This window comes from Eptesicus fuscus, chromosome 15 (assembly GCF_027574615.1).
Source record: "Eptesicus fuscus isolate TK198812 chromosome 15, DD_ASM_mEF_20220401, whole genome shotgun sequence".
Taxonomy (NCBI): domain Eukaryota; kingdom Metazoa; phylum Chordata; class Mammalia; order Chiroptera; family Vespertilionidae; genus Eptesicus; species Eptesicus fuscus.
In genome coordinates this window covers 78,974,796-78,991,299 of record NC_072487.1, presented here as the reverse complement: position 1 = coordinate 78,991,299, position 16,504 = coordinate 78,974,796, and the positions used below count along the sequence as shown (strand labels likewise).

The 16,504-nt window shown below is 69.9% G+C and overlaps 2 protein-coding genes across 5 annotated transcripts; both read right to left on the bottom strand.

The window, feature by feature from the left end:
- Positions 1 to 2,250: 2,250 nt before the first annotated feature.
- Positions 2,251 to 3,961, bottom strand: FUT7 (fucosyltransferase 7). Its single transcript, XM_054726779.1, has 3 exons — positions 3,867 to 3,961; positions 3,389 to 3,522; positions 2,251 to 3,298 (listed from the first exon to the last, which is right to left on the bottom strand). Exons 2-3 carry the CDS (start codon positions 3,392 to 3,394, stop codon positions 2,282 to 2,284), a joined length of 1,023 nt encoding a protein of 340 aa, XP_054582754.1. The 5' UTR covers positions 3,395 to 3,522; positions 3,867 to 3,961; the 3' UTR covers positions 2,251 to 2,281.
- A 5,169-nt stretch (positions 3,962 to 9,130) lies between these two features.
- On the bottom strand, positions 9,131 to 14,781 carry NPDC1 (neural proliferation, differentiation and control 1). Of its 4 annotated transcripts, none has more exons than XM_054726782.1 (9): positions 14,501 to 14,781; positions 11,486 to 11,632; positions 10,521 to 10,652; positions 10,270 to 10,440; positions 10,100 to 10,166; positions 9,848 to 9,932; positions 9,686 to 9,765; positions 9,404 to 9,530; positions 9,131 to 9,300 (listed from the first exon to the last, which is right to left on the bottom strand). In XM_054726782.1, the coding sequence occupies exons 1-9, from the start codon at positions 14,610 to 14,612 to the stop codon at positions 9,217 to 9,219; spliced, it is 1,005 nt and encodes a 334-aa protein (XP_054582757.1). In that variant the 5' UTR covers positions 14,613 to 14,781; the 3' UTR covers positions 9,131 to 9,216. The 4 variants fall into 4 exon arrangements, with proteins under 4 accessions (XP_054582757.1, XP_054582756.1, XP_054582759.1 ...); XM_054726781.1 differs by having other exon boundaries at positions 10,270 to 10,443; positions 14,501 to 14,780; XM_054726784.1 differs by having other exon boundaries at positions 9,404 to 9,500; positions 14,501 to 14,779.
- Positions 14,782 to 16,504: the final 1,723 nt, after the last annotated feature.

Below are 16,504 nucleotides of genomic sequence, written 5' to 3'. Positions count from 1 at the left end.
CTCGGCATCCCCCGCGCGGGGGCGGGGTCTCGCGTCCGGACCGGCTCCGCGCTGGCTCCGCCCCGCGGAACAGCGACAGCCACTCGCGCCCGCCCGGCCCGCGCCGCCCCCGCTTAAAGGCGCCGCTGCGCCCGCCGTCCCGCCCGCCTCGCCAGGCGATGACAGGAGCGCCCACGTCTGAACCCAGATCCGCGAGACGCATCCCTCCAGGGCGCTCTGCTCCCGGGTCACAGGCCCGCGTGCGACCTCCATCCCCTCCTGCGGAGGCGCCCGGGAGGGGCCTGGCCCGAGGGCGCCCTGAGGGGCCGCTGGGGGAGGCTCAGCCCCGCCAGGTCACGGCCTCCGCCCGCCTCCCTCGCGGCCCCAGAGGCAGGGATGTCCGTCCGCCTGACGTCTCAGACCCGGGGCCCAGCCCCTGCGGCGGGAGCCCGGCAGGTGCCTCGCTTGGGGCAGGGAGAGCGCGCCCTGGATGGAGATCCCGCCTGGGCAAGTCGCCTCTGCCCTCGAGGCTTCAGGAACCCACATCCCGCCCGGCGGCTCCTGGAGAGCGAGCTGCTGGGCCACCCAGTGGCCGGACGGATGGGCCTGGCTGGGCGCGGCCCGGGCTGCTGCTCCCCGGTCACGGGAAGAAGGGAAGGGACGGAGCTGCCCGGCAGCGGGGAAAGGCGGGTGCTGGGGGAACGGGGCTGCCCCTCTCCGTGGCTCGTTTTTCTCCCCACATCCGAGGGCAGCCGGGCCCCTGCACGGGCGTCTGGGATCCAGTGAGTCCGCAGCGGTGGCCGGGTGCCTGCTGGAGGGCTGTGCAGCCTGGGCCGGCTGGAGGGGGAGGTTACAGGGGCAATTCCCCAGGTGGCCAACAGGGGGCAGAAGAGGGCAGGCCAGCCCCTGTACCATGGGAGCCAGTAGTGGCTCTGATGCCCTTCCCCGGCCTCAGTTTCCCCACTTGTGCATGGGAACGGTGGGTCTTGTGATGGCCAGTATCTGGGGTGCAGATAGCGGTCACGCGTACACTGAACGGCAGACCTGGGGGTGGGGAGCTGCAGCTCCCAGCCCCTCCCAGCTCCTCCTGTGAAGTGGGAGTTGGGGCAGCTGGGGCAGGTGGTGGGCACAACCCCCCACCCACCCTACCCTGTGACCTGAGGACACTTCCTTCTCCCGGTCAGCACACAGTGGGGGGAGGGTGCGTTAGGTCAGGGCCGGAAGTCACTGGCAGGCCTTTCCCACAAGCCACCGAGGGGGCGGGCAGTTTCCTGTCCCACCGATGCCCACCCCCAGTCGGGGCAGCGACAAGCCCTGAGCTCCCATCACAGGTGCTCGAGCTGTTGGGGCCCCTGTCGGCACCCCCAGCCTCGCCTCATTCAGCCGCCTGCCACAGGGCTCCCAGCTGCCGCAGCATCCTGCGTTGGGGGGCGGCGGGAGGGGGGGACTTGCTACCACCAGCCGCCTGGCAGAGGGAGCCCCCGTCACCAAGCAGACCCGGCCTGAGCATGGGGCATCTTCAACCCCCCGGGCCAGGTTGCTGACTTCGCCCCTGCTGTCCACCCACTGGGTCCTTTGGGGGGTCCACCCACTGGGTCCTTTGGGGGGTCAGGGGAGACTCTGATTCGAAGCCATTCAGCGGGGGGGAGGAGCACGGGGCGTGGGCAGAGCTTAGGGGAGGGCGGCTCAGGCAGAGGGAGTGCCACGGCCTTGAGGTGGTGCGGGCGGATCCCTGGAGGGACACGGAGGCCTGTGTGGCGGGGGTGGCAGATACGTGGGGCCCTGTGCTCCCCACATGTGACACGTGCCATCCTTGTCTGTGTTTCTTTATTGTCGCCGGCCCCTCCCCGAGTGGACGGAGGCTGCGGGACGCCCAGAACAGCCTGGCCCGACCAGCACATGCTCCGGCCAGCTCCAGGCCGCAGTCCGGGCCCCAGAGCTGTGGTCGGCGTGGGCCATGCGGCCGGCACCCTGTCCAGGGACAGCCTCGACCGACCCAAGATTTGATCAAGGGGAGGGGGGCAGGGTTCTCAGCGGCCTCTGCTCTGCTCCACCTCCACAGCATGCACCCCACTCGTTCCCTCGCCGCTCTCGCTTCCACCACAGATGCCTCCTCCTCCGGGCAGCCTGCCCAGACCGGCCCACTCCTCCCTCGTCCTTGCGCCCTGGCCTCGGTCTCCAGCCTGCACGTTAGCCGGAGGGTTGCCTGTGGGGCCAGAGGCCCGGTTTTTGCTTTAAACATCCAGCTGTCCACCCACCCCGCCGCTCCCAGCCCCGCTCCCCACGCCGCTGCCTGCAGCGCTCAGGCCTGGAACCAGCTCTGAAGGTCCTGGTAGACCTGGTCACGGGGCAGGTGGGGGTAGCGGGCGCAGATGGCACAGAAGCGCTGCCTCCAGTCGTTGAACGGCTGCACACGAAACCGTTCTCGCCAACGGAAATAGCTGCGATACTGGCTCTCGTTCATGCCCAGGAGGAAGGCGGCCAGCTCGCGGGCCGAGCCGAAGTCGTCCACATGCACGAAGGAGTCAGGGGGTGCAACGGCCTCGTAGGAGGCCCTCGGGGGCCCCAGCACCACGGGCACGGCGCCAGCCGTCAGGGCGTTGTGCCAGAACTTCTCGGTGATGTAGTCGGGGTGCTGCGAGTTCTCGAAGGCCAGGTAGAAGCGGTAGCGGGCCACGGTGGGCAGCAGGCAGTCCGCGCACAGCGGCCGCCGGTTGGCTCGGCCGTACACGTCCACCGGCAGGTGAGGCGCCAGCTGCCGGTACAGCTGCACGCGCCGCTGCTGAGCCTGGAAGTTGCTGACCACCCAGGCGGCCACCTTGCTCTTGGCGGGCAGCGGGGGCACGGGCCCCTCCCGGGGCTCCAGGCGGCCGTAGGGCACGAAGATGTCCGAGTCCCGCCGGTAGCTCAGCACCCAGTTGAAGACGCCTCGGAGGCGGTCGAGGCCACGCGTGTGGCTGGGCGACTCCAAGGAAGCCCACACCCAGGGCTGCCCCCGCGGTCGCTCGGCCAGGGGCAGGCGGACCCTCCGCGTCTGCAGCTCGCGGTGGTGGAAGACCACGGCGTCGGCGCGGGCCAGCAGGCTGCGGTTGGTGCTCAGGCTGCAGTGCGCCACGCCGTAGCGGGTGCAGGTGTCGCTGGGCAGCTCCGGGGGCCGGTGGGCAAAGGGCCAGTGCCAGACCAGGATGGTGAGCGTGCGCTGGGGCACGGGGGCTCCCCCAGGGGCCCCCCAGAACAGCCACAGCAGCCAGAGGGCCGAGAGCAGGGCGACCCCAGACCAGGCCCCCCAAGGCCCCCAGCTTCGGGGCACAGCCACGCCCTGCACAGGACACAGGAAGAGAGGCTGTCTCCCTGAGCTCACCCACAGCCCGTCTCCCGGCCGGGGCCCCCCTGAGAACCAGTCACTCACCGGCATTCCTCGCCCCCGGCTCTCGGGATCGGTCACCCACAAACCCGGTTCTGAAATCACGGCCGCCGCCGGGGAGGCGCCCTGCAATCACGGCTGCACGCTGGCTGGGCCCCACCTGGGAGCACTCCTTTCATCTGCCCGGAGGGAGGAAACCGGGGTGTCTCCCAGCCCCGCCCCGCCCCTGCCCCCACCCTGGGGGTGACCTTTGGCGTGAACCACCACCCTCACCCCACCTCTCCTCCAGGCCTCTGGCTGCCGGGTAGGTGGTTCCGGGGGGCGCCCAGCTGCGCCCAATCCCGTGCCCCCGCTGGACTCGGGGCAGGGGAGGCCACCCTGGGTGGAGGTAACCCCCCAGGACTGCCCACCGCCCAGGCCCAGGGCGCCCGTGGAGAGCAGGCGTGCTTCCCTGGAGGCCACTGAGCCCCAGGCCAGCGCCGCCCCCCTCTCCTGCGGGGCATCACCCACTTCCCCTGCTCACCGCCTGCGCCCGGCGGCCGTGGGCTCCGGGCCCCTCAGTGCAGACCCGCCAGGAGCCTGAGGCTTCTCCTGCTGCTCCTCACTGGCCCACCTCGCCCGCTACCCACCCCTTCCAGCCTCCCGTGCCAGCCCGCGGGCTCCCGGGAGGGGGTCCATCCCAGGGTCCTGAGAGTGTCCGCCCAGGCCAGGCCCTGGCACACCCCACAGTGGGCAGCGGCCAGGCTGGGCCAGCCCTGGGGGGGTTGCAGGGCCTTCTCCCCCAGGACACGTGTCCATAAGAGCTCCCGGCGGGGGGCGGGGGGCCCCGGGTCCTGCAAGGGGGAGGCTGCTGGGGGCTCCAGGCCCCTCCTCCAGGCCCACAGCTCAGGATGGGGGGCAGGGAGGGGGCTTTCCAGGCTGGAAAGGGAAGGAGTCCTTGTGTCCCGGCGCTGGCGGCCGGCGGGCGGGCAGGGGGCTGGCAACGGCTCCAGGAAGAGGAAGGCGAGAATCCGAGCCCTCTCCTCCCCCACCCGCAGCCTGGGTCCCGCCTGGAGGTCCAGTTCCTTCCCCTTTCTCTCCGGTTCCTCTGAGCTGCAGGTATGGCTGGCGCCCCTGCGCCCCGCCTGCACCCCCTCGGCCGAGTGGGTGCCCGTCGGCGTGTTTGTCCTGGACGTGGCAGGCGGATTCGGGCCCCACGCTGCGTGTCCGGGAGGCCTCAGGCCAGCTGGGTCCTTGAAACAGCTACCAGGAACGGTGGGCGCGGGGCTGTGCCCGTGCTGAGCCGGGCCTCCCCCTGCCCGGCCATCCTGGCCCCCCCAGCTCCCCCGCTGCCGTCGGGGAACCAGGGGGCCCGTCGCATCCAGAAGGTCCAGAAGGAGGCAGTTTGGCCCCCGGAGGCTCCGCACCCCCAGCAAGACCTCTGAGCTGCGGTGGGTCTTGAGCAAGATCCGAGAAGAAGGGGGCTGTGGGGCTGTGGAAGCCACCTGGCTGGCAGGCGCAAAGTGTGGCCACGCAGCCAGGCCCGGCTCTGAGACAGTGGCTGTCACCTGCCCCTGCCCTCCAGGCGCCTCTGTGTTTCGGGAGATGGCCAACGTGGCACCCGGGCATTGGCCCCACCCGGGCACCTCTCTGCTGGCAGGGCACCCGGCGGAGCCACGCCCTGCTCTGGGCCTGGCTCACCGCTGCTTCTCCCCGGGCAGTGCCCGCGGGCGGCACGGAAGGAGCTGATCCCGCCGCAGGCTGGTTTCTGGTTCCCTGACCCTCTGCCCTTCCTGTTTGCCAGGCCAGGCGGGTTGAACCCTGCCACGGGCCTCACCCAACCCACCGCCTGCTCCCTTCCTGGGTGGATGCGCAAGGGGCTGCGGCCTCGGCCCTGGCTCTGCCCGCCCCCGCCCCCTTCAGGGCCTGCGCCCGCCGGCCGCCGCGGGGCCCCTGGGAACCGCCGGCTGTGAAACGAGCTTCGAGGTTTGGCCCAGAAACAGGTCAGAACGAGAGGCTCTGGTTGGAGGAGGTGAGAGGCCTGAGTCAAAGGGAAAGTGGGGGCCCCTCCTGCCAGCTCCTCCCCGACCTCGTGACGCACTGGGGTGCAGGCGGCACCCGACTCCAGCTCACAGCTCCCCCACCCCATCACTCTGCAGCTGAGCCCTCCCTGGGGGCACCCATTGCAGGGAAACCGGGGCTGGGCCCACACAGAGGGCAGGCAGCTACCCCCCCGCCCCCCCTCACCACCCCTGGCAGACGACACACTGTGCAGCCCCAGACCCAGGGGCACCTCGGGAGAGAGGGCCAGCGCCCCGCTGCCCAGCTGCCCCAGGGGTGGCCTGCACAGGGCAGAGGGCAGACACGTGCGGGGGGGGGCCCTGGCGGCCGTGCCCCAGAGCAGCCCGGCTCCGAGGGAGTCAAGGCAGCAGAGGGAGCCAGAGGGCAAGCTATTCTCGGGGGGATGGGGGGGCGGGGTGTATGTAGTTCAGGGCAGCCCTTCAGGAAGGTGGGTGCACTGAGGCTGAGGTGCGGCCAAGGGGGCAGCACTGGGTGGTGGCAGGAGCCACGGGCCACTGGGCCCAGGGTGTCCTGCAGGTGCCCCCCCCCCCCCCCCCCCCCCAGCCAGGCTCCCAGGCTCCCAGGCTCCCAGGCTCCCAGGCTCCCAGGCTCCCAGGCTTCCAGGCTCCCAGGCTTGGGACACAGCCACAGCCTGTCCGTGAAGAGCCCAGGACCTGCTGGGGGCTCCTCCAGGGCCCTCCCAGATGTGCCTGGCTCTGGTTCACCCCTTCTGTTCTCTTCTGAGACCCAAGACCCACTCCGGGGGCGGGGGGGCGGGCAGGTTTGCCGCTGGGGGACTCAGAATCCGGAGTTGGTCAGGATGGGGGTCCCTGTGGAGCCAGGGCCTCCCTGAGCCCTAAACCCTGGCCGCAGGACAGCCCCCCACACCCCAGGGCCTGTGGGAGGAAGAGGGCTGTGGGAGTTTGGACAAAAGCAGGGGCTGGGCCCGGCCGATGTGGCTCAGTGTCAGCCACAGTTCAGTTCCGGGTCGGGGCCCAGGCCCGGGCTGCGGGCTCCATCCCCAGTGGGGGGCGTACGGGAGGCACCGATCGGTGATTCTCTCTCCTCATGGACGTTTCTCTCTCTCCCTCTCCCTTCCTCTCTGAAATCAATAAAAATAAGTATTTTCCAAAGCAGGGCTGGCTCTGAGTGAGCCTGGGGCCACGGAGGCGCTGGCAGCCAAGTGGGCAGGGGGTGCTGAGCTGCTCGGAGCCGTGCCGGCCAGGGGCTGAGGGAGGCCCCCCGCCCGGAGGACCGCAGCCCCCGCTCGCTCCCCGGCCCAGGCCGGCGGCTCCTCTCACGGCAGCGGCCACCGGACCGGGCACCCTCTCTGCTGGGCAGCAGGGACCCTGGGGACAGGGAGGGCCGAGGAGGGAGGAGACAGGACGTACCGATGGCAGCTCTGCCCAGGCCAGCGTAGCAGGAGGTTGGAAGGGGAGTGTCAGGACCCCAAGGACGGACCCGGAGCTCCAGGGACCTCCTGGCCCTGGGTCTGCAGGATCAAGCCGGCGAGACGGACGGGCCTGGGCCGACCCGCCAGGTGCCAGACCTTTGCCGGAGGGCCTGCAGTTCTCCATACCTGGTTTACCTCCCTGATGGCCCAGGGGAGATAACAGTGGGCACCACCCACCCTCATCCCACTCGGGCGCCCGCCCCTGGCACCGCCTCCTCCATGGCCCACACGGCTGAGGGCCAGCCGAGGCCCCAGGCCAGGGGTCCGGGGCCGGAGGGACGTCCCCGCCTGGGTGGGCTCTGGTCCGAGAAGCCTGCTGCTTTAGAACAAGCCATTGGCTCCAAGCAAGGGCCCACCCAGCCCCAGCCCGGCCCCCCCTGTCCCTCCTCTGGGCTCCCCTGTCCCCGCAGGGCTTAGGGCCAGAGGTCCAGCATTCTCCAGACCCCACCCCCAGGAACCTTGCAGGTTCTTTTTCTTTTTTTTCTCGAAGGTTCTTTTTAATGGCTACTTTAGTTTCTGGGTTGTTGGTGTTTTGTTTTTTAAAATATATTTTATTGATTTTTTTTACAGAGAGGAAGGGAGAGGGATAGAGAGTTAGAAACATCGATGAGAGAGAAACATCAATCAGCTGCCCCCTGCACACCCCCTACTGGGGATGTGCCCGCAGCCAAGGTACATGCCCTTGACCGGAATCGAACCTGGGACCTTTCAGTCTGCAGGCCGACGCTCTATCCACTGAGCCACACCGGTCAGGGCTCTGGGATTTTTTTTCAAATATATTTTTACTAGAGGCCTGGTGCACGGAATCTGTGCACTGGGGCGGGGGGGTCCCTCAGCCCGGCCTGCGCCCTCTCGCAGTCCAGGAGCCCTCGGGGGATGTCCAACTGACTTAGCGGAGCCCGGCTTCTGGCTGACCACCAGGAGCCGCACTAACTACCAAGGGGCAGCTCCTGCGTTGAGTGTCTGCCCCCTGGTGGTCAGTGCGCATCATAGCAACTGGTCATTCTGCCATTCAGTCCATTTGCATATTTGGGTTTTATTCTATAGGATTGATTTCAGAGAGGGAGAGGGAGAGGGAGATAGAAACACCAATGATGAGAGAGAATCATTGATCGGCTGCCTCCTGCACGCCCCACACTGGGGATCAAGCCCACAACCCGGGCATGTGCCCTGACCTGGAATCAAACCCTGACCTCCTGGTTCATAGGTCGAGGCTCAACCCCTGAGCCACACCAGCCGGCCACCCGGGGTCTTCTGAACCCAGTGCTTCGCCTGCAGGGCACGGGTCTGGTCTCCTGTCCCCACAAACCCCTTTTCCAGGCCCATCAGCAGCTCTGACCAGAGTACCCTCCACACACACCCCCGGGGCCTTCCACGGAGGTCCCCCTCCCCTCCTTGCTCCTCAGAGGGGTGTTGGGGGGACCAAGACCCTGCTCCTGGTATTGGGATCCCCTCCCCCCTCTCCCCTCGCCCAGCCCACCCGGTGTACCCGCCCGTGCCCCTCAGTGCCCTCTGCCTGGCAGCACCCCCACGTATGTTGCAGGGGTTCCGGGACCCGCGTGGTGCCTGTGTCCTGGTCCGCCTGCTTCCGACCCAGGTGGCCACAGGCAGGGACGGAGCTCTGGGTGCCCACGCCAGGTGTCTGTGGGCGCCCGCTGCCCAGCCCTTTTTTAAAAAATATACTTTTTATTGATTCAGAGAGGAAGGGAGAGGGAGAGAGAAACATCAATGGTGAGAGAGCATCATGGATCGGCTGCCTCCTGCACGCCCCACACTGGGGATTGAGCTCGCAACCCGGGCCTGTGCCCAAACCAGGAATGGAACCGTGACCTCCTGGTTCATAGGTCAACGCTCACCCACTGAGCCAGGCCGGCCGGGCCACCCAGCCCTTTATGTCACACGTGCGAAGGGATTGTAAGGGGGTAGCAGCAATTCCCGATCTGCCTGGCCCTGCACCCCCGTCCCCCTTGGGGCAGACGTGTCAGAGGGGTGAGGCCTAGAGGAGGAGGAGGATGGGGTGGTGAGGACCGCCCCCCGCAGGGCGCAGGGGTGCCCCCCCTCTGGGGTGGTTGAGGCCTCAGGTCCACCCCCATGACCCCAGAGGCCGAGGGTGGGTCTCCAGCACGAAGCCCAGATCTGAAAGCGCTTTAACGGGCTTGTCTCCTGCCCCCCATCCATGCTGGCCTCAGGGCTCCCCTGCCCTCCTCTGGGGGTCCCCACTCTAGGGGACGATGCAGGGGGAACAGAGGTGTCCGGCCCCGGGCGCCCCAGTCCAGCCACAAGCACGGCCCAGGTCAGAACGCGGTTTCTTTATTGGGAAATGCGGGTCCCGGGCTCCCACCCTGGGCTGGGGTCCTCAGAGCGTGGGCACGGTCTCCGGTCACTGCGGCGGCGGCGGGGGCAGCGGGGGCGCGGCCAGGGAGGAGTGGTCGAACAGCGGGTTGCGCACCTCCATCTCCCCTGTCTGCAAAGGGCGAAGGCGGGGGTCAGCGGCCCGGAGGAAGGGTGGGCAGCAGCCGCGCCCGCCAGGAGCTGGGAGCCCCCCCCCCCCGGCCTCCCGCGCTCACCGGGGCCAGGCCGGGGCACTCATACACCGTGAAGTCCCCGTCGTCGTTCTCCTCGTCCGAGGAGGCCGAGTCCAGCTCCTTGGGGGGCTCTTTATGCCTGTGGGGCGAACGGCCGGTCCTCCCCACCCTCAGGGGCGAGGGGCCCGGAGGAGGGTGGGGGCTCAGCCTCCTTGGCCATGGCTGTGTGGGGTAGGGGCGGGGGGCTCTGGGGTAGGTGAGCTGGGCCTGGGGGTGGGATCAGCGGGGCCTGGAGTGGGGGTGCCTTCAGGGGGGGCATCTCACCGGTCCAGGCACCGCATCTGCTGCCTCTGGTGCTGGTAGTGGTACACCTCGGCGCTGTGCGCCAGCCGCTGGTCCCCAGGCTGTGGGGGGGGGGGCAGGAGGGAGGGTCAGGCCGCCGCGGCGGGGCTGGGGCAGCGGGCTGGGTGGGGCAGGGCCACGCACCGAGATCCTGGGCGTGGTGGGGGAGCTGGTCGCCTGTGGGGCCGCGTAGTCCGTCTTCTGGGTCAGGCGGATGTCTCGCTGGAGCCTGGGGGCGGGAGCGGAGACTGAGACCCTGGGGTCACGGCCTGACCACCTGCCCGCCCCCCTGCCCGACCCCTGCCCGCCCACCTGCCTGCCCACCTGCCCGCCCACCCCCCTACCCGCCCACCTGCCCACCCCCCTGCCCGCCCACCTGCCCGAAGACGGGCTCACCTGCACCAGCAGAAAGCAGCCACAGCCAGGGCGGCCACGCCGGCCACGGAGCACGCCAGGATGAGCACTGCGGGGAGGAGAGGGCGCAGGGGGAGGGCGGTGAGGGCGCAAGGGGAGGGCGGGGAGGGTGCCTTCCCACCGCAGCCCCGCCTCCCGCCGGCCAGACCTACCGAGGGCGAGGCCGTCCAGGTGCCCAGCCCGGGGCTCCAGGGGCGACATGTGCACAGGCCCGGAGGACACCGGCGAGCTCAGGGAGGTGCGGGGTGTGGGCGCGGGGGCTCCCCGGGTGGAGGGGAGGCCCAGGCCGGGGCCCTGGCCTCTTGCTGAGAGCCCCAGGGTGGCTGCTGGGGAGAGAAGGCCGTGAGGACAGGACGGGGCTGGGTCGGGAGGTGGGAGACGGGAGGGGGGTGGGGGCTCTCACCAGGCTCCAGCAGCCGAAGGGGCGCCTCCGGCTGGGACAGGGCTGTGAGCTTCCAGCGCCCGGCCTCCTGCCGGGCCAACTCCTGGGCCAGGAAGTCAATGTCATCCTCCAGTCTGGGCTGGGGCGGGGGCCCTGGGAGGAGAAGGGGCCATCAGGTGGGGAGCCCCAGACCCTCCCAGCAGCCCCAGCGGCAGGTGGCTCCATCCTGGAGCCGGTCCCCAGGCCCAGAGCCTCCCTCTCCCTCTGGGCTTCTCCCAGGCCCTGGGGATCCGAGGACTGGGCTGGTACCCAGCTGGCCCTTGCCATCCTGGGTTGCCATGGTGACAACGAAGGGGAGCCCCGTGTGAGAAGCCACATTCCCAGGAAACGTGTGGGTGGGGGTGCCGGGGGAGTGTGCATCGGCCAGGAGGGCAGGGGTGCCCCTGACCCCACCCATTACCGACAAAGGGGGGCAGGGCGTCGGGACACACATCCCTGCATCCCGCCGCCTTCTCTGCAAGCAGGGCGACCCCCCAAGGAGCGGGGAGAGGCCCCACCGGTCCCCACCCCCACCGGCAGGGTGGGCAGCTGTCCGGGTAGCACCGGTGGCTGGGCCCCCTTCTCCCTGTGTGGGCTCCGCAGGCCAGACAGGCTCCGAGCAGACGCCCATGGGTCTCAGCACCCCCCCCCACCCCCCCCACTGCCAGGAACACGCTCCCCCAGGAGCCAGCCCACGGGCCCAGACTCTGGGCACCCCAGCAGCCCTCGGTGCTGCCCACCACACCTGGACCCACAGCCTCTGCCGGCCTTCCCACTCTGGGCTCCGGCTGGCAAGTGGGGCGCCCCCGGTGCACAGGAGTGGGCAATGGAGAGGATATGAGGGCTGCTGGGAGGTGCCTGAGCATCCCGGGCGTCCCCAGAGCTCAGGCACCGGGGAGCGGAGGCGGGTTGGGGGGCAGGGGAGGGAGGGTGTCCTGCTGCCGTACCCACAGGCCGGTGCACCCGGGGCACGCAGAGCCCGAGGCGGTCCTCCCGGAAGGGCTGAAGGCAGGGCCCGCAGGCGTGAGCCCCTGGGGGGCACCGTGCCCGCCTCTTCAGGGCGCAGTCCAGGCTGCCGGGACAGGTGGCCCCATCTGGGAAGGAAGCAGAGGCCGGGCAGGGTCAGGGCCCGTCCCAGAGGCAGCCCTGTCCCAGGCGCCCCACTCCCCACCCCCAGGGCCGCCGGCCTGGCTCCGGCCACTGTTCTCTGGGTGGGCCCTTCCTCCCTGGGCCTGCGATCCCGCGAACCAGGAAGACAAACAGACGGAGACTTATCGGAACTTGCCTGCCCCACCCACTCCCCAGGGTCCGTGCTCCAGCGGGAGCCAGCCCTCCAGACGGAAACTGGCCCTCACTGTCCGGCAGACCAACTCCCCCAGGCAGGGCCGCTCAGCCTCCACATCCTGCCTCTGGTCTCGGGGAGCCCCAGAGGGTGGGGCTCAGGTCTCCCTCTGGCTCAGGAGCCGCCAAGGACCCGCCTCTCCCCGCATAGCAACTCTGCCCTCCTGAACCCTGCCCTGCCAGCCCACAGCCCCAGCGGGCAGAGCCGGGAGGCGACTGAGCCAGGTGGGACCAGTCACGCCCCCAGGTCCCACCTCCAGCTCGTCCCCCGGGCAGAGGAGCTGCTGGGGGTGGGAGACCGGGATGGAGGCGGCCAGCCTCACTTGCTTTGGATACAAGACCAGAGGCGGGTGTGGAGGGCTCCACGGCCCTGCGGGGGGTCAGGGGGGTGCTCCCCAAACCACCACTGCCAGGTCCAGGGAGCGCCGGGCACTTTGGCCCGGTTCCTGAGGTGGGGCCCAGACCAGTGTCCTATACGCACAGCCAATAGATCCCATAGATCCCATCCAGACACTGGGGTGGGGTGGGGGAGAGGGGGTTGGGCAGTGGTCCCCTCTGCCTCAGTTTCCCCTCTGGTGCAGAAGGAGAACTGGCCTGGCCACGTGGCTCAGGGGTTGAGCTTCCACCTAGGAACCAGGAGGTCAGGGTTCATTCCCGGTCAGGGCACAGGCCCGGGGTGCAGGCTCCATCCCCAGTGGGGGGCGTGCAGGAGGCAGCCGATCCGTGATTCTCTTTCATCACGGATGTTTCCATCTCTCTCTCCCTCTCCCTTCCTTCTCTGAAATCAATAAAAAATATATTTAAAAATAAATAAGTAAAGTAAAATAAAAGGTGAACTGTCTCAAAGCTAAGGAAGGTCCTGAGGCTTGGGACACCGGCCCCAGCCACTGGGCATCAGAGCGGGGGGGATACCCAGCAGGACCGTCGACCCAGCTTGGGGACGTGAGGGTGGGGGTGCCCCTGGAGGACCGGGACCCTCTCAGCTGAGGCCCTCACGTTGCAGGAGGGCCACGGAGGCCCAGGGCGATGTGAGGGACCGGGGAAGGCCCAGCTCTGTTCCTCTGACCTCCACCAGTCTGACTCGGTTTCCACGGTAACCAGACACTCACAGCATCCCGGCTGTAGGCACCCCCTCCAGAAAGCGCCAGCAGCCCCCCTTCGGCACAGCCTGGGTCAGGAGGCGCCAACCTCGGTGAGCTGGGCCCGGGATTTGGGCTCGTTAAACATTAAGCCTGTGGCAGCAGGCCTGTCTGGACCCCACCCACCAGCTGGGCGCCCGGGAGCCAGGCATTCCACTCCCTGCCCGATGCTGAGAATGCAGCGTGCACCAGGCCAAAGGGGAGGGCAGACCTGGCCCCGAGGCCTGGGTCCAGGGGCCTCCCTACACTCCCGGCCCCCAGCCCAGGAGGAGGGGGCTGCTGCCCGTCGGGCCTGGGAAAACCCCGACTCCAGCCTCAGGGCCCACGAGGCTCCGGGGACAATGGCATCTGGAGAGAGGCTGGCACCCCACCCCACAGCTGGTGAGCACCCGCTCAAGAGCAGCTGGCGGCCCTGGCTCCTGCCCACGCCGGGGGCTCAGCACCACGGCTGCAGCCCATTTCCTCAGGAGGCCCCGCCCGCAGGCCCTGGCCTCAGGCCTCCTCCGGCACCTCTCCTGGCCGTGCCAGCCTCCCATCCAGGGTGCTGTGCCCGGGGGAAGTCTGGCCTCTTCAAGCCACACACACACGGAACCACATTGCCCAGGCCAGCACCCCAGCCCCTTCCTCTCTCTGTGCCTCCGTTTGCTCATCTGTAAAGTGGGCTAAGAACAGTCCCTCCTGGTGCGGGAATGTGTGGGCACAGAGGGTCCCAGATCGGCCCACGGGGGCCCGGGGCCCTGCAGGCTGGAACCTGAGAAGCAGGGAGAGGCTCCCAGGACCCCGGGCTCATGGCTCTCTGCCGGTGTCTGTCCTGGGAGGGGGCCCCCAGACCCCAGCACAGAAGACAGCGTGGCGGGGTCCTCCAGGGCAGCGGGTGGGGGAGGAAGCTTGGAACCGGAAGCCCCTCCTGCCCCCACTGAAGCCAGAACAGGACCCTAAGCCTCGGTCGGTCGGTCGAGCTGTCAGAGACCTTGGGAACTTTCAGACCTGGTCATGGCAGCCAAGCAGGCCCGTGCCCAGCACGGCCGCCGGCCTGGGGGCGGGCAGACCAGGCCTGTGCCCCGGCCCCAGGGCAGACCCCAGGCCCAGGCCCGCACCGCGCACCCCGAGACGCGCCTCCCAGCTGCGCGCACAGGACTGGCCGCTGACAGCAGGCCCAGGCCCCGAGCCCCCGAGACAGACAGACAGACGGACGGACGGACGGACAGGCAGACTGAGCGGCTCACGGACAAAGACAAGAAGCGCGTGAACTTCGCGCTCGCCACCAGGAACCGGGACCAGCCCGCTCCAGCGGAGTCCCTCCGCGGCCGGGGCCTGTTCGCCCTCCCCGCGCGGCGGACGGCGGGCCGGGCCTGCGGGGCCTGCGGGGCCTGCGGGGCCTGCAGGCCGGGCGAGGGCGGCGGCGCGGGGAAGGACGCGGCGCCGCGCGCACGACGCACGACCCCCGCCCCGGGACGCCCCGCACCGAGCGCCCTCGCTCACCCGGGGGACCGGCCGCGGCCCCGCGCAGGGCGGCGCCGAGGACGAGGCCGGAGAGCAGCAGCCGCAGCAGCCGCAGGTGCCGCGGGGAGGGCGGGGGCACGGGCGTCGCCATCCTTCAGCGCCGCCGCGGGGGCAGCATGGCAGCGCCGCCCGGGCTGGGCGCGGGCTCCCGGCGCCGCGGGGGCGGAGGCGGAGGCGGAGGCGGAGGCGGAGGCGGCGGCGGAGGAGGAAAGAGGCGGCGGCGGCGGCGTGGACGCTGCGGCAAAGGATCCGGGCTGTGGGCGCGGCGCCGGGAGGCAGCGCGCGGGGAGTGCGCCTGCGCGCCCCACCTGCGGGGCGGGACCGCGCCTCCCCTCCGCGCCCCGCCCCCTTCCCCCACTTCTGGGGGGTCCCCCATTCTCTGGGCCGCGGGTGCTGGGCCTCTGCGGCGCTGCGGCCGGGGACCGTCTCTGTTCCCTACAAATCCGGCGGAAGATGGGCTCCCCGGTGCGCTGCCCCGTGTCCCCCGCTCCCCGCGGCGGGGCTGCCCACGCGCACTCCGTCCCCACCCACTGGAGACGGGGACGTGCGCGGGGCGGGCGGCGCGGGCGCCCAGGAACACAGGGACCCCGGGCGCGCACAGCTGTGCCCCAACGGCCCCCGGGACTCGGGGTGAAAGGCAAACACGCCCAGAACCGGGCCCGGAGCGGGCAGCGCTCTCCGCCGGAGCCGCCAGGGGGCCGAGCGGCCTGGAGCTGCGGGCGGGCCCGCGGGAGCTGTCCGCGGTGCCAGGTGCCAGCTTCTCCTCCCCGGCGGCGAGGAGGCCCCGGGTCGCCCCCTGAGCGCACAGTCCCCACGGCTCACGCCATTGAGGGAGCAGGGACGGCCCCAACCCCCGGCTCCCTCGCAGGCCTCTGGGCCCTGAGCTCGGGAGATGGGACCGGCTGCCCTCGGGTTTCTAAAGGTCTGGCTCACACGTCCTGGCCGGTTTGGCTCAGCGGATGGGGCAACAGCCCGAGAGCTGAAGGGTCCGGGGTTCAGTTTTGGTCCGAGGCACGTCCTGGGTCGCACCCCCTCCAGGGAGCGCCAGCACCCCATTCCGCACAGCCTGGGTCCAACGCCGGGAGCTGGGCCCGGGCTTTGGGCTCAAACATTCAGCCGGTGCCAGCGGGCTTGACTGGACCCCACCCGTGTGTCTCCCTCACATCGATGTCTCTCTCTGTGTCTCTCCACCTCCCTCCACTCTCTCTAAAAGGCAACGGACGCATGTCCTCAGGTGAGGATTAGCGACCAATAAATAAATAAAACGGCTGGCAAACTGGCAGGAGTGGTGGGGTGCGGGGTGGTGGGAGCAAAACAGCGATGATGTCCCCCAACCCAGGCCTGGTCTGAGCTCACCTCCCAGGAAGGCCCCTCTAGCCCCCCACACCTCCCCACCCCTCCCACCCCTCCCACGCCTCCCACCCCTCCCCATGAGGATCCCCACACCTCCCCACGCCCCCCACACCTCCCCATGAGGCTCCCTACACCTCCCCACGCCCCCCACACCTCCCCGTGAGGCTCCCCTACACCTCCCACACCTCCCCATGAGACTCCACACGCCTCCCCATGCCTCCCCATGAGGCTCCCCACGCCCCCACACCTCCCCATGAGGCTCCCCACGCCTCCCCACGCCCCCACCCCTCCCCATGAGGATCCCCACGCCCCCACACCTCCCCATGAGGCTCCCCACGCCTCCCCACGCCCCCACACCTCCCCATGAGGATCCCCACCCCTCCCACGCCTCTCACACCTCCCCGTGAGGCTCCCCACGCCCCCCACGCCCCCCACACCTCCCCGTGAGGCTCCCCACACCTCCCCATGAGGCTCCCCACACCTCCCCACACCTCCCCATGAGACTCCACACGCCTCCCACACCTCCCCGTGAGGCTCCCCACGCCCCCCACGCCCCCCACACCTCCCCGTGAGGCTCCCCACACCTCCCCATGAGACTCCACACGCCTCCCCATGCCTCCCCATGAGGCT